The sequence below is a fragment of the Myotis nattereri genome (assembly GCF_964212035.1).
Source record: "Myotis nattereri genome assembly, chromosome: 2".
Taxonomy (NCBI): domain Eukaryota; kingdom Metazoa; phylum Chordata; class Mammalia; order Chiroptera; family Vespertilionidae; genus Myotis; species Myotis nattereri.
The window spans coordinates 178442204-178458888 of NC_138076.1; the positions used below are offsets into that span (position 1 = coordinate 178442204).

Consider the following 16685-nt stretch of genomic DNA (forward strand, 5'->3'; position numbering starts at 1 on the left):
TTTTTAATATTCAAATATATTTTTCTGTAGAAGCTGAAATGCCTACCTAAAACTTTTTTCTTTTATGCATTTTTAATTAATGGAAGTCTAGAGAAGATGTCAAAGCTATACATTTTTACTTTATTCTATTTAATCTTCTGAGACTGTTGTATATACTATGAGGTTAACCCAAAAACTGAGAACAGGAATTTGAACCATTAGATGTTCAATTTTCTGTCCCTTCATGACTTGCTAACATTTTGTCCTTTTAAAATGTTTATTTAAACCAAAGCTACCATAAAAGTGTTAACCTGGCCCTATGACCTAGTAGTCAGGCAGCCTTGGGCAGGTGATGTAATTGTTCTGAACCATGGCTTTATCATTCATAGAAAGGGAACAACAGTAAACCACAACATGGGCAACAAACCAGGAGCACTGCATTTGGTGTTCTGTGTATGTAGTGTATAACCACAGAGACACACATACAAATGCACAATATTTATGTGTACCCAAATTTCGTAAGAAAAAGAGGGAATGTTTAAACGTATAATGTATAAATATAGTTTGTAGCATGCCTTTATTAAATATAAAATTAAATATAACTACTTAACTATATATATAAAAGCCTAAGTGACCAGCTGACTGGCCGACCCTTCAACTGTCTGACCAGTAGCTATGACGTGCACTGACCAACAGGGGACAGATGCTCAACGTAGGAGCTGCTGAGCTGCGGTGACTTGGTAGCTGTGGTTCTCGGGTGTCAAGCCCGATTCCAGGGTGCATCACTGGAAAACCACCCACTCGTAATCTGGGACCCCTCGAGGAATATGGGAGAGCTGGTTTGGGCCCGATCCCCACAGGCCAGGCTGAGGGACCCCACCGGTGCATTAATCCGTGCACCAGGCCTTTAGTTAGCTATAAGATGCATAAAAGGTTTAAATGGCGACAAGTGTGGTTTTCCCCACTCCTGTTATATATTTGAAAAAAGAAGACAATTATATTCTCCTCCACTATCATCTCAAATTCAATCAGGTGATGTCCTGGAAGTACGTGGACAAAAAGGCAGGCAGATTTTTAAAAACTGTTGTGGATGAGAAACCAGGAGCCCCACATTCCAGTGTGGGGCATGTGTTTGTAGTGTCCGGGGAGGATGTGGAACTACCTGGAGCAAAGGAGTAACATGTCAACTGGGATGATGCCTTCTAGGTAATTAATAGATATCTTCTGGGAGGCTTATTAAATTACAGAGTTAAAAAGGGTACTGCAGATCAGAGTAGATATTTCTAGAATCATCACTGAAAAGCAAACAATGTTAACATCAATCCTATGGACTAAATGATATTTGCCTCTTTCTCATCTTTTTGATTAGGAGAGTTTGTTTCTCCAATCTGTTTGCCAGGAAAAGACAATAAAATAAATGTACTTTCCAAATGTGTGACTGCTGGATGGGGACTAACTGAACCACATTGTGAGTATATTCACCACCTCTTCCAACATTAGAATCCAAACAAATATATGCATAGTCTGAGTATATTGTCTATTCATTTTCAATTTTTCTGTATTTTTAATAAAAATGGTAGTAGAAAAAAGTCTTTTTCATAATGGATCTAAAGGTGACTGATTAGGTTTTAGGCCATCATATTTATTGATGTTAGTTCACTGATACTAGTTCATTGATACTTGTAAAAACTTGTGGTGGAGAATTTCTAGTGGTTTTATTACTTAATAAATATTTGTGTGTCTAATTTATATATAATTACTCTCTAATTGCACTGTGAACACACGCACTTACACACAGAATTGTTTTCATAACGATATACTACTACAATGCAACGCCATACTTGGAAAATACGAGCCTATTTCCAAAGATGTGAGACATTTTTCTGAAATGATAGTCTGATAAAATGGTAAATGGGTATAAAGATTATGTGACAATAACTAACCTGTGTAAAGATCAAACCCATAACTCTGGTCTCATTTCCACTGTATTCTGCAACTGAATTAACAAGTTACAAGTAAATATACGATGAACTAAAGACAAAGTCACAATGCAATTTAACTTGTCAGCTTCCAGATAGTCAGCACTTAAACATATTGTCCGTTAAACAAAATTCAGGTCAAAAGAATGAGAGAACCCTGAAAGCAATGGAAGAAAGTATGGATTTAACTTGAAAATATGAATTTTGTATTGTTTGTATTGTCAACAACTGATTTGGGTGTAAACTTTGTCTTTTTCCTTTTATAAAATGATATTTGTTTTCCTATCTTCTTAGGACTGTACTAAAGGCAAAAGACCCACATAAAATTTTTTGTTGTTATTTCTGTTGTAAAAGCCACTGTGGAGTAATAATATCAGTTTGCTTCTGTGTGTGTGTGTGTGTGTGTGTGTGTGTGTGTGTGTGTTTAAACAAATTATCTAACAGTATCATTACATTGCTGAAAGGAAAGAATAAGGGTCCTTAACCTTTGAAATATATATGGGCTATTTTTATTTATCACTTAAAAGCATTTATCTAGGTTGTTATATATGTTTTTATTCCTTTTCTACTAGAAGATGAATTTTCTAAAATTGTGCAGCTGACAGAGGTGCCATTGATCAGTAGTACATTTTATCGAAGCTACTGGGGACTGAACATTAAAAACACCAATATCTGTGGTGGGGCTGCAGGATCATCCTCATGGGTGGTAATTCAAGGATTGCATTGATGAGTGTAGGAGTTTTCTTCAGTGTATCTCATGAATGGGTGTTTGCTGACAATAAAGAGGTATAAAGTTATGGTAATTTTAAAATGAAAAGTGAAAAGAATAAGTACATTGCTAAATTGATGTGCTGTGATTATTAATTTAATACTTGAAGTTAATTCAATTCTCAGAAGGAATTATTCATTTGCTTAGTTGAACTATGTGAAGTTGGTAATATCCAACTGTTTTGAACCTTAAAAAAATAATAATTTCTTATGGTTTGATTTCATAGCTGAATTAGGTAGCTCAAAGTGCCTACTTCAAGTAGCACTAAAGATATAAAGAGGTTTTCATGTAATTCAAAACTATTATTTAGCCATTGTATTTAGTAGATGCTTGAAGTTTTCTGCACTGCACACTTTATTGTCAGTATTGAATTAATTTATACTCACTGTATCTTTTAGCCTCTCCTTGAAAATATGGATTTTGATATGATTCAGATATCTGTAACATCTGCCAACTACCCGAGTGGCTTTGGTTTTCTACGCTGTTGTGGGTAGAAATAAGAGATGCAAGAGTGATTTATGCCTTGTCTGATCATCCTGTGCATTCGGGATTAGCCTCAAGTATAGATCATGCAGCCAGGAGAACTTCTGTCTTTGCTGGTTGCAGGGAGAGTTTGGAGGACCACTGCAATGCGCCCAGGATGGGCAGTGCAAGCTCATCGGTACTGTGAGCTGGGGAAGTAGTAATTACCATCCTACTCCATCAAAGGTCTTCACCAGAATTTCTGCCTCCAGGGACTGGATCACATCTGTCACTGGAGGAGAAGCATGATCGCTGAGACAGCAGCGAGGTGGAACTGTATTATAACAGTATACTTGGAAAATAAGTCTCTTGTCGGTACTAAAAAACTCACCGTCACTTCTCCCAACCCTTATATTGAGGAACTTGGATTTGGTGTGTTTCATACATTCAGTAATAAACATCAGTCGCAGAAATTTAATGTTACTTCATGCCTCCTGAGAATTTAGTAGTATCTGCAATGTCATGAAGTTCTTATCTAGTGGATCATGTATATACCATAGTTGAATACTATAATATACACTTTTACTATTTTTTTCTAGTTTGGTAAATATTGGAAATGTTATTAAGCCCATAAAATTATTAATTTTATTCACACAGAACAATACCCTGCGCACAGTCAGATAGGAAAGGTCCCTGTAAGTTTCACAATTTCAATGAGGAATGGACATTGAAGAAATTATTTATCAGGCTTATCACTTGATTTTTAAATTTTTAGTTAAAATTTTAGGACATTTCAATTATTTACAAAACATTTAATTTACCTGTACCTCTTTCTCTAAGTTGTAGCCAAGAACTAGGGAGCAAGTAACTAAGTCTACGGTGTTAACCAGTACACTATGCTGCTTCTTAAAAAATGTGAGGGAAGTAGAAATAAAGCAACTTAAGGTTGATTTAACATTTTTGGACTAATCCTGACAGGAAAGTCTAGAAATGAAATGGCATCAGTGGAAACTATTTGTCCTTATATTCTAGGATAGTAAAATTTAGTATTTTAATAAATGTTAATTCACCAAATAAAAGGGTAGTCTAGTGTTGTGGTCATTATGTCCCTGCCTCTCCTAATTATCTGACTTTGGGTAAATCACTTAATGGCCACTTGAATCAATTTCCTGATTTATGAAACAGCTAAATAATAGTATAACCTTACACCGTTAAATGAAGATAAGTCAAGTAAAGCAACCAAGGCAGAACTCACTGGGAAAACAATGCTTAAGTATTAGTTGTCAATATGCCTTTGTAAGACTTTTCTGGTCAATCAATCAGAAAATTAAAACCTCAATATTTGATTGGAAAATATAACAGATGTGCTTACTCTCAAATAGTCCCCATTTAACCTTTCTTTCCAAAGTCCCTTCTATTACCTCTTCTACTGTGAAGTGTTAGGAAAAGATGAAGTACTTTCTCAAGAAATATTTGACTGCAAAATACGTATTGGCAACAAAAGGGTGAGAAAGATGTGCTTTCTTAAGGAGCATACTATCCGGAAGACAAAAACACTGAGCAAATAATTAAAAGCGTTACCTAAGCCTGGACAAGGAAGCTTAACTATTCCCAATGAGGGGAAATGAGGAGGCAAAGACAGGGAGCGTGGTGCAGAGATTGAGAAGTAATATGCATTAATTAGGATTGCAAATGATAAATCCTGCGCCCAAGCCTTTCATCAGAAATGCAGTACAGTAGCAGGAGCTGCGAGAGATTCTTTCTGTGGCCTCCAAGGGTCAGTCAGAAGGTAAACCTGCACCCTTCCTGGAGAAGCGGATTCCTTCTGGCCACGTGCTTACACCTAAAATAAGTTGCAACCTCCTTTCGGTTTAGTCACGCCCCTCTCATCCTGACCACGCCTCTCGATTCACAACACACTTCGTCAGCAAAGGACTTCTCGCGAGAACTCCACATTGTCTCCCTTCGCTGTTTCCAGCGGTGGGCGTCTCCTTGGCTCTCGCGATATTTCCGGGCAAACGGGAACCCAAGCGACCCGGGCTTCTGTGAAACATGGCGGTCGGCTGGGACCGACATACAAGGTAAAACGCCGAAACCCTGCCTGGTGCTGTTCTCGCGGTTGTTCCCGAGCGGTTCCGGGCGTGAATGTAGTTGAGGGGGTTGAGCGGCGGCCATGGAGTTGGCTTCCTGCCTTCCTCGCTCTCCTCTGGAGAGCGGGCCGGTCCGGGGAGCCGCTGCACTTCCCCCGGGGGCGTTACTGGCAGGACCCTGGGCAGCGCTACCCGGGCGCTCCCCTCTCCCCGGCTCGGTTTCCCTGCGCTGCCTTGCAACGGGAAGGAGTTCGGGTGCTGCCCCGATCGCGGCTGACGCGCACCCATTGCTTCGCGCGGTGCCCGGTGCTCCGGGGCACCTCCCGTCCGCGGGCGCGGAGGGTCCCGCCCGGTGAAGACCGTCGGGTCCTGCCCTGATCCCCTCGGCGGTCGGGCTCCCACCACGGTTCAGACAAATACCAGATGCTCGGCAGCAGGTTGCTCGCTCTTTTTAAGAAGCACTGCGGTCGCGGCCTCGCCTGGAAGGGGACTTTCGCACCTCGTGGGGGAGATGAGGAAGGGGCAGGGCCGGTGAGATGTCACAGGAGAGACAGGTCCCTGGTCCCTGCTTTTCTCAAACCCTTCTCGGATCGAGAAGCCCGTGGAAAGCAACTCGCCAGCTCGTGGTAGCGAATAAAGAGCCTTGGGTCAAAGGTGGTGCATAGAGTTGAAAGATCATCATTGGAGAAAATATCTTTTAAGTTAAAATATGTAGGACTTGGTGCCCTGGGGACTACGCAGAGTTACATATCTGTGAAAATGTTGCAAGACTGGCTTTCAGAAACCTTTAAAATACGGTTAAAAGCAGGATTTGTTGATGCGTTTGAAGTTGTACTTGAAGTACTCCAGGTGATTGCTTAGCCTGATACTTTGAACTCCAGCCATTATACAGCCATTATAAAGATAGAAATCACAAGCTCGGTCACTTCTTGAGGAATTCGGGATATATATGGGCTTACTGAACTTGTTTATTGAAATCTTTAAGTTGACGCAATTATTCCAGCTCTCTTAGAGGAAATACGAGAAAAAGAAATTCCATGATTTGGGGTTTAGGGGTGGGGTGGGGGGTGGGTAAGGAGTTTCTTTTAGAGAATAAAGTTTACTGAGTATTGGTAATGGCTGGAGGGTACAGATCATAAAATATATCAAGCTTGAAAGATCTCTCGAAGGAAAGCAGGCCTCCTCTGGAACAACAACAACAAAAGAATTAGGGGGAAAAACGAATTTATTTTCTTTGGGGGTTAGTGATTTAATTGGAAGAAATAGTGGTTTTATTTCTAATAGAGTTACTTTTAGGCAGTCTCTTCCTGCTACTAATCCTAGCTAACAGTTTTTCAGTGTTGTTATTGTCTCTTAAATGTCATGATAGGCAAAGTAAACTCTTTGTGCCTTAGTTTCCTTATCTGCAAAATGGGAATAAGTAATAACTCATGTGGTGATTGATGAGGATTAAATGAGTTAAAACATTCAAAGCACTTAGAACAGTGCCTGGCATACAGTAAACATAAAGTATTAGCTCTTGTTATTTTTAAATTTTTGTTTTCTAACTTCTGTGGTTACTCACAAAATGTTGCTTTGGTATTTAGTCAAAATACAGACTGAAGAAGACCTTTTTTTTAAAAAAAAAATTTTTTTTCTTAAATTTCTTACAGACCCCTAAATTGCTGAAGCACTCTTCATTTTATTTTTAAAATAGAAGTTAACTCATAAAATGTGTCTGACTACCTGGATGGAGAGACAAATAGAGTGGGAAGGGGAGCAATAGAACTGGATAACAGAGGAGTCCAAGAGATTGAAAACACAGGGAAAATGAAGACCAGATTCTGTCCTAGTCAGGCATTAAGGAGCTGGAAGGATAATTGGTTAGGCTTAGAGAGGAAAGTTAGTCTCTTGGATTTTAGAGGTAGAGCAGTTTAAAAATTAAGAGTAGCCAAAACATGGCCCTGCTTGTGTGAGGCTTTGAGTAGAATTAAGATGGGGGTTGCTGGAGGTTTGCATGGTAAAAGGGTTATAATTGTGAGCGACTACCGTAGGATGAGGGCCATCAGGTTGTGAGTTCCAAAGGATGGTGATGGAATGGGGAAGAAGAGAAGCAAATCAAGAGATCCAGATGCTGAAGTCATTAAGGAAATTTTTGTCTTTTTAAAAAAGTTTTTTTACTTTGAATATTGAATGTATTGGTTGACATTGGTTAATAACATTATATGTGTTTCAGGTGTGCAGCTCTATAATACATCATCTGTATATTTTATTATGTGTTCGCTACTCCAAGTCAAGTCTCCTTCTATCAACCTGCATCCCCCCTGAAAATTATAAATATATCCAGATGGAGAAAACAATAATAAGTATTAAAGTGAGAGTGTACACTATGTTTTGGAGCGTGAACTCTGGAGTCAGGCTGCTTGGGATCAAATCTAGGTTATTCCACCTGTTGAGTGGCCTTACAAAAATTACTTGACTTTTCTGTGCCTCAGTATCCTTATATATAAATGAGATAAAAGTAGTATCTACTTCATAGAGCCACTTAGAGGATTAAATTAATATATAAAGTCCTCATAATATCTAGCACATAATATGAAAATTAGGCCATAATTCTATGTAGTATATGAGTTTATTACTAGAAGATAGACTTGAAAAGGGAAGAGGCGGTTGAGAAATCATGATGAGACATGCTAATATTTTACCCTTTGAGACTCAGAAATAAAGTAAGGATTTAAAGGAATTACCACCAGTTGATTGATAAGTTTTCATATTGAGAGATGGTAGAAGGATTATTTTTAGTAAAATTAGGAGTTACGGATAACTTGTTCAGATCAGAAGAGTGGTGCCCTACCAGTGTGGTTCTGTGGTTGAGTGTCAACTCACGGTTTTTGCAGGGTCTATTCCCAGTAGGGGTGTGCAGGAGACAATGGATGATTCTCTCTTATCATTGATGTCTCTCTCTCTCCTCCTTCCTTTCTGAAATCAATTAAAAAAAAAAAAAAAAAGAACAGTGGCTCTGTAGAGTAGTGACAAGTACTGGAAATGCAGTGAGTTTCTTGGATGTAGGTTGGTGCTGAGTTAACAGGAATGGGGCAGGAGTAGCAGTAGAGTGACAAGGTACTCCATTCTAGAATAGTAATCATGGAAAATAGGAATGGAAGAAGCTAAAGACTGAGAAGCAGCCAATGGGATAGACTAGCTAGACTTTTAAGGGAGGAGAGCTGAATAGGCCATATGAATTGTTAGAGGCTTTGTAAAACTAACTTTTACATATCTTTGTATTACCTGTAATTTAAAGAAAGCATCTTTAAAGCTTGTAAAAGTATAGACAATTTAGGAACTAATATTTACAGTTTTATTTATTTGCCCAATAATGCTACCTGCTGTGTGCCAATCATTGTTCTAGGTACTTGTGATATACGGTAGTGAATAAAACAGAAAAGTCCTTCTCTTTGTGGATCATATGCACTGAGTGGCCAGATTATTATGACCACCCCATCAGTACTTCATTGACACTTACAAAAATACTGAATATTGAAAACTTCCTAAGCAAATACTCTCAAGGTTTTATTATTATTTGCATAACTAATTCACTTCATTGTACTGATGGGGTGATCATAATAATCTGGCTGGTCATAATAATCTGGCCACTGTGTGTGTGTATATATTTATCTTAAAATGATAACTTGTTTCTATTGGAAAGCTGTACAATCATGGGTGTTTCTGGGGGAATTTCCCACCTTCCTTATTTTTTCCCTTCTACAAATGTTTATCAAACACTTACTGTGCCAGGTATTGGAGATACAAAGATAGGTTGACATGATTCCTGCTGTAATATTATAATGGCAAAAACAGAAAATTAAACAGGCAATTAGAAACAGTGCTCTTGGAGTACTTACTATAACTAGTACTATGTATGAGGTCATAGGTTTCTTTCCCCTTCAAAAGAGAGATGTCTAGACTGAGACTTAAAGATAAGTGGGAGTTAGCCAAATATAGAGGTTTGGTAGAGGGAGAAAGGCTATGGCTGGCAGAAAGAACATGTTAAAGGACTAGAAAGTGATTTGGTTTGGCTAGAATTTAGACATTGATGGATTGGGTTTGAAGAGATAAGCAGGACCTGTTTTTTTTGTTGTTGTTTGTTTTAATATGTTTTTATTGATTTTAGAAAGAGGAAGGGAGAGGAGAGACATCTAAGTATCAATGAGAGAAACATCAGATGGAACTGCTGCCTCCTGCAGGCCTCCTGGTGGGGATGAGCCTGCAACCAGGGCATGTTCCCTGACCAGGAATTAAACTGGTGACCTCCTGTTGCATGGGTCAATACTCAACTACTGAGCCATACTGGCTGGGCAGGACCTGGTTTTTGAGGGCTTTTTAAACTTTGTTAGGATAGAATCCAAACTTTTCAAATGTAATAGGTATGAACCTCTACAAAGATTTTAAAAGAAAATGCATATACTCACTTTTATGTTTTAAAAAGATTATTGGTTGTAGTATGGAGAGTGAACTGAAAGATTGATGAGTAAACGTTTTTGAAGCAATGCAGCGATAGATTGTGGCCATTGGGACCAAGGTCCTAATAAGGAACTTCTCAGTGAGCCTGGAAAAGAGAAAACAGATTTGAAAGAAATTTAGGAAGAACTTAAGTTTAAGGATGTAACTCATGTTTCTACCTTGTGTTATTGCCTTGTGTTTTTGGGTACATGGTGTCATCATTAATTATGGTAGGGACACAGGAGAAACAAGTTTGGTAAAGTGAAGTTTTCATTTTTGGACTTCTTGAGTCTGAAATGTATTTGGAATGCCCCCATGAAAATGTAATAGAGGCAACAAGATAATGCATGTCTGCAGAGAGCTTTGGACTGGGACTAAAGATTTGAGAGGAATCATGTAGATGGGAAATGAAGGGATGGGAGATCACTTGGGGAAAGTGTGGAGGTTGGGAGGAAGGCCTAGTGTAGAATTGTGAGGCAGAAGAATCTGCAAAGTAAGCCAAAGAAGTCTTAGAGGTAGAATGAAAATCAGGAGTATACTATCACTTATGCCAAGGGAAGAGTGTTTCTAGAAGAAAAAGGAACGGTTGTGTATTTTCTTCTCATAGGCAAAATTAGGTAAAGACTGAACCTGTCCACTGGATTTAGTACGAAGGAAGTTGTTAGTGACCTTGCTGAGAGAAATTTACTTAAATGAACCTGTGCTGAGAAGTAGTCACAGTGGATGAATGGGGACAATTTACTCTCTTGTTTTGTTAATACTCTCCCAGGATATTTTTCCATTGATTTTTAGAGAGAGTGGGAGAGGGAAAGACAGAGAGAAATATCCATGTGAGAGAAACACATTGATTGGTTGCCTCCTGCACCCGCCCCAACTATCCCCAAACCAGGGAGGAGCCAGCAACCAAGGTACTTGTCCTTGACCGTAATTGAACCCTGGACCCTTTCGCCCACAGGTGGATACCCTATCCACTGAGCCAAATACTCTGTCTACTGAGCCAAACCGGCTAGGGTGACAACTTACTCTTTTAAGTTTGCCTATAGGTATGCAGACAGAGATCAGGAGCTGGACTTGAGCTTTAGTGGAGAGTTTTAAAGATAAGAAGATTGAACATATTTAATATGTAACTCCAGTAGGAGACAATGAATAGGAATTGAAAGATTGAAGGAAGATCGATTTTGGTGCAGTTACTACTAAGCAGGTACAGAAAATAAATTTGATTATTTTCTCAGTTGAACCATTTTAGGGAGCAGGAGTCTGCTTAATGCCTAACAAACACTCAGAAGCTTAATTTACAAATGAAAATACCAGTTTTATGACTTTCCTGGGAATTAGAAAATGTCATCTATTTTGTCTACATGTTCTTTTTTTCTTAGAAAAACCATATACATGAGAATCATAATTATAACCCGAAGGCCACTTTGTGAGCATGGAATCTGCGAGGGGAGTTAGTTGGATGTTTCCAATGGCAAATGAAATCAACCTATGCTAGTACATTCATCCAGCTTCACTCTAGGGCAGTAGCGCCCTCCTGGACCAATTAGTAGTGTCCCTAGTTAGGCCTGCTCTCGTTTGGACAATATTCATGATTGCTGCCACTTTTTATTTCTCTGACTCTCCTTTTCCTCTAAGAATGCCCTTTCTATGGCTTATTCTTTCTATATTAACCCCACCCATTAGATTTTAGACAAATCTTTCTGCTTTTTTTTCTAGAGACATTCTTTTCCTTTTAATGGCTTCTGCAACCATTTATTTATTCTCAGTTAAGTGTTTATTGTATTAATATAGCTCTGATTTCTGGTAGTGCTTTATAGTATCACCTATATTATTTCTATAAGTCAGTCATAAAAATTACATAAATATTTGAGAATTCAGTTATTTTATGGCTTTGTAACATACTGTATGTAGTTGGCATACTGATAAAAAGAATAGCAATCAATTTTCAAATATTTGGTAAGTCCAACATTTTGTAAATAAAATAATTAAAATCCTCCCATGATCTACTTTTAACATTTTGGTGTATACATATATTGGATACCACAAGTTTGTTTCTATCTTCAATATGAGAAATATCCCTATGACCCAAGTTTTGTGCATAACTCAGATTGTTGCCTTAAGATAAGTTTCTAAAAACGGAATTAGTCAAAAGGGGAATGGTATGTAGTTATAGTCTCATTAGCAATGTATGAGCATGCCTATTTTACTTCATTGTCATTTACTAGTGAGAATGTATTATTTTTTCTACACAGGACGTCCCCCCAAAATGTATACTCACTTTGAATGATTATAAAGCCAGTGTTTATTAACATACAGTTCATTTTCAAAATGTAAAGGAATTCACAAAATTGAATTTTTTTTTGTTTATTAATGCCTGTTTTCAAGCTGATGATTGCTCTGGTCCGGGCACTGCTGATAACTCGAAGCAATGGAATCACAATCATCTAGAATCATTTATTTCAGTATTTGTGTGCCCTCAATTTGGCCACTGTTGCCGGTTTTATGCCGTAAACTTTATCTTTTATGTATCACCATAAAAAAAAGTCTAGTGGCACTTTACGATAAATTTTCTTTGTTCAAAGACTAGTCTGGCTTCATCCCTTTTTTCAAATCAGTTGAACTTGGAAAGGAATGAAAATTAAAAAGGAATGAAAATTAAGTCAGTTATCAGCTGTTAAAGTGTGTATACATATTTTGGGGATAGCCTATATTTGTAAATTTAATAGAAATATGTATTTTGATTTGTATATTTAAATATTACAAATATGATTGACTACTTTTCAGACTACTTTTCACTATCCTTTTTTTTTTTTGCCCTACTTTATGTGTTTGTGTGTAGAAATTACCTTTCATTAGTATTTTTTGTCAGGGTGGGAATGGAAAAAAGGAAAGATGTGAATAAATGTTAAGTTTTTCTCAAGGAGGTTTGAAAATATTAAGTTCTTCCAAAGACATTTATCAGTTTTTTTAAAAAAGTAAACCTTTTTATCTTTTTCGAGGATACATTTATTCATTGTTTATTCCTTAGCATGACTATATGAAAGGAGAAGGTTTTCCTGAAGATGAGGCGGCTGAATCGAAAAAAAACCTTAAGTTTGGTGAAAGAGTTGGATGCCTTTCCAAAGGTTCCTGAGAGCTATGTAGAGACTTCAGCTAGTGGGGGGACAGGTGAGTATCAATTCAAATTAAAACTCCTACACTAAATGCAATTTCTGAGTGATCCAATTAACAACATACAGAAATAGAGTCATGAGGAAGAACTCATCAACATATAGTAACTTTGTAACTGGTCTGTCCTTATGTGATACTGTTTTGCTATAATTTTATTATACATATTAGAGGCCTGGTGCATGAAATTCGAGCACGGGGTGTGGAGGATGGGTCCCTCGGCCCGGCCTGCACCCTCTCGCAGTCCAGGACCCCTCAGGGGATGTCCGTATGCCAGTTTAGGCCCGATCCTGTAGGGATCCCTAAATCAGCAGTCAGACATCCCTCTTGCAATCCAGGACCACTGGCTCCTAACTGCTGGCCGGCCTGCCTGATCGCCCCTAACCACTCTGCTGCCTGCCTGATAGCCCCTAACCACTGACCTGCCTGCCTGATCACCCATAACCACTCTGCCTGCCTGTTTGTCCCTAACCACTCCCCTGCCTGCCTGATCGCCCCTAATCACTCTGCCTGCCTGCCTGATAGCCCGTAACCACTGGCCTGCCTGCCTGATCGCCCCTAACCACTCTGCATCCACCCCTCCACTGCCGCTTCGTCCTGAAGGATGTCCGGAAGGTCGTTTAGTTGTCCTGTCTAATTAGCATAATACGCTTTTATTATTATAGATATTCTCTTTGGCAACTAACTCAGTGTAGTCTGAGCATTTAGCAGTATTCATTAAAACATTATGGAATAAGTTAATCCAATTTTACTGCTTTATTGCTGGTGAGTTATGTATAATATTAATAGGATGATTATATACAAATATAATTTAACTTCAAAGAAGTTATTTAATGATGTGAAACTGCCTCAGTGCCTTTTTGGTTAAGAATAAATCAATTTATATGTGATAATAAAAATTCTTAAATTTCACTTTACTGGAGAGAGGCAGCATAGGGTAATAGTTAAGAGCTTAGACTTTAGAACCAGATTGTATAGATTTAAATCCCACTTCTTCCCTTTCCTAACTAAATGACTTTGAGGAAGTTAATCAAATGCCTCTGCTTTAGTTTCTTCATCCATGAAATGGGGATGATATCAGTATTTACGTAGTAGGGTTGCTGTAATGATTAAATAAGTTAATATTTATAAAATGCTTAGAATAGTACCTGGTACAGATAGAAGTATTTGTTAAGTAAAATAAATAAATAATGGAATATATAAGAAAAATATGGAACTATAGCAGTATTTACTATTATTTCTTTTCCTTTGAAGAGCTAATAAGATAATATGTTTCACATAAGATTGACATTTCATTTGGTAAATGTGTACTAAGTTGCTTGCTATTTCTAATCTTTTGTGATTAACTTTTGTTAACAAAAAATAGTGCAAGTTCTTGTGGCACAATAAATTTTAAATATGTTTTGTCATAGTATATGATAGTTCTTTCCTTTTTCTCACCTTTGAGTTGCTTTTATAAATGAAGTGGTTTGTTTAGGAGATTCCAAAGTACATGAGAGTGTTATGAGAGATTTGAGATATATGTTGTTTTTTTTAATTGGGCTGCAGGCATGGATCCATTTTTAATTATGAGGGGATTATTTTCAAATTTGTATTCTAAAATATTTGTTCATTATGTCTATGACTAGAGGCCTGGTGCACAAATTCGTGCACCGGTGGGGTCCCTTGGCCTGGCCTGTGGGGATCAGGCCAAAACCGGCTCTCTGACATCCCCTGAGGGATCCCAGAATGCGAGAGTGCACAGGTCAGGCTGAGGGACCCCACTGGTGCATGATGGGCCCGGGGAGGTACCGTGGGAGGGCTCCAGGGTGGGTCTGGCCCATTTCGCCCAGTCCTGATCGGCCAGACCCCAGCAGCCAGCTAACCTACCAGTCGGAACATCTGCCCCCTGGGTGTCAGTGCGTGTCGTTACAACTGGTCAAATGGTCGAAAGAATGGTCAGACACTTAGCATATTTGGCTTTTATTAATTAGGATGACACAAGAAAGTAAAAGTTTGATGTCTTGTAATATTGAAGCAATAAAACGCTTTCTCAATAATACAAATATTTGAATTAATTTTTGTGTTAAATATTTTTTGAGCTGTTTTAGAAAAAAAATCTATACTGGACATTGTAAGAAAAACTTTTTATTGTAATAATTCACATGACATGCAGTAAGGCATTCTGTGATATATTTAATTTCACTTAAAATAAAATTGTTTATTATTTTGTAATAAAATTAAAATTTTTATTAAAACATTTATTAAAATTTTGTAATAAATTAAAACAAAATTGTTTTACAAAACTGTTTTAATTCTCTTATTCTTTTTTTTGTTTGATTTCTCAGTTTCTCTAATAGCATTTACCACTATGGCTTTATTAACCATAATGGAATTTTCAGTATATCAGGATACATGGATGAAGTATGAATATGAAGTAGACAAGGATTTTTCTAGGTAACTTTTTTTTTCTTGAAATACCTTTAGATTCAAATTGTTTTAAAGATAACATACCTTTTTAAAAAATGCCTAACTTCTGTATTTGGCTTATTTTAGTTCTGAAGAAATAGTTCTGATAAATTCTCATAACTAATGCTTTAGAATCATTTTAGAATAATTTGAATACTGGATAAAGTGTAAAAGGGAGGTTCTCTGATTTAGTATGCACTGTATAAAAAGATTAGGAGAATATAATATGTTTTTATTTTAATGTGTTGAACTGGTAGCAATTATTTAATGTTTTAAAATTGTTTACTCTTTACAATTTAAAATAGATACTGATCTGTGTAATTTGGGAAATATATTGTTTAAATATACGTTATTTATGCTTGTAACTTGATTTTTATACATTACATCTAAATTAAACTTTAATGTAAATAACATCACTTAAAACTTTGAAAATATAGCACCTTAGTAAGGAGACAAAGTATACCTTATTTTATTTGTAGTGTTTGGATTTTAATTGATTGAAGATAACAGATTTATATTATTAAGATTGTACTAGGTAGGAGAGCCATTTACTTTTCAATTTCAATCCCAGCTCTGTATTTACTAGCTATGGAAGTTACTAAATCTGTATATGCATGTGCTTGAGTTTCTTTTTCTATTAAATGGGGATAATAATTATAGTACCTTCCTCATGACACTAGTGAGAAGTAGATTAACATTTATAAATTGCTGTGTAACCTTGGGTAAGTCACACAATTGACTTCTTTTGGGCCTCAGTTTCTTTATCTATATCTTGTGTATTATTCTTCATAACATAGGTTTTTAAGGGATTTGTTATTTTTCTTTGTTTGTTTTTAGCACCAATGAAGCACTTTATTTTTTCCAAGTGGAGTCTTATATAGCTCACCACAGAAGTGTAGTGGGTATGCCCAGAAGCTTTTCTAATTGGTCCTCTCCTCTGGTTCCTACAGTATCTCTTGTGCCTAAACCCCAGGGTTACTGGAGCACAGCTTGAATCTAGACAACTTGAAGACTGTGAAGCTCTAAAAATGTATTGAAAAATCTTTTGAAGCCCTAAAAATTTCTATTGAAACCAGATGCAAATTATTAGAGTAAAGAAAGTTTTGATAGCCCAGGGAAAATTGATATTGATGGTACTCATTCTGTTATTCATGGTGCTTAATTGATTCTAATATTTAAAAATTAATTCAATTTGAATTCATCATTTGGAAATAAAGCATTAGTTGAACCTTTTAGGAAGACCGTGCAAAACTTGAAGCATGAGAGGCTTTCTCTGGCAATTTGGTTGCATTTATCAAGTCACACAGACCTAGT

At 37.3% G+C, this 16685-nt stretch overlaps 1 protein-coding gene across 3 annotated transcripts in view; it reads left to right on the forward strand.

The window, feature by feature from the left end:
• The first annotated feature begins 5149 nt into the window (after positions 1-5149).
• The window catches only part of ERGIC2 (ERGIC and golgi 2), a 38062-nt gene continuing 26526 nt past the window's right edge, over positions 5150-16685 (forward strand). The window contains exons 1-3 of one of the 3 annotated variants that reach the window (XM_081083701.1): positions 5150-5270; positions 12784-12923; positions 15251-15359. In XM_081083701.1, the coding sequence (XP_080939827.1) occupies positions 12818-12923; positions 15251-15359 (215 nt within the window). In that variant the 5' untranslated portion in view covers positions 5150-5270; positions 12784-12817. Of the gene's footprint in view, positions 5271-5336; positions 6129-10362; positions 10960-12783; positions 12924-15250; positions 15360-16685 lie in introns of those variants that run through there. The other 2 variants (XM_081083703.1, XM_081083702.1) reach the window with 2 other exon arrangements.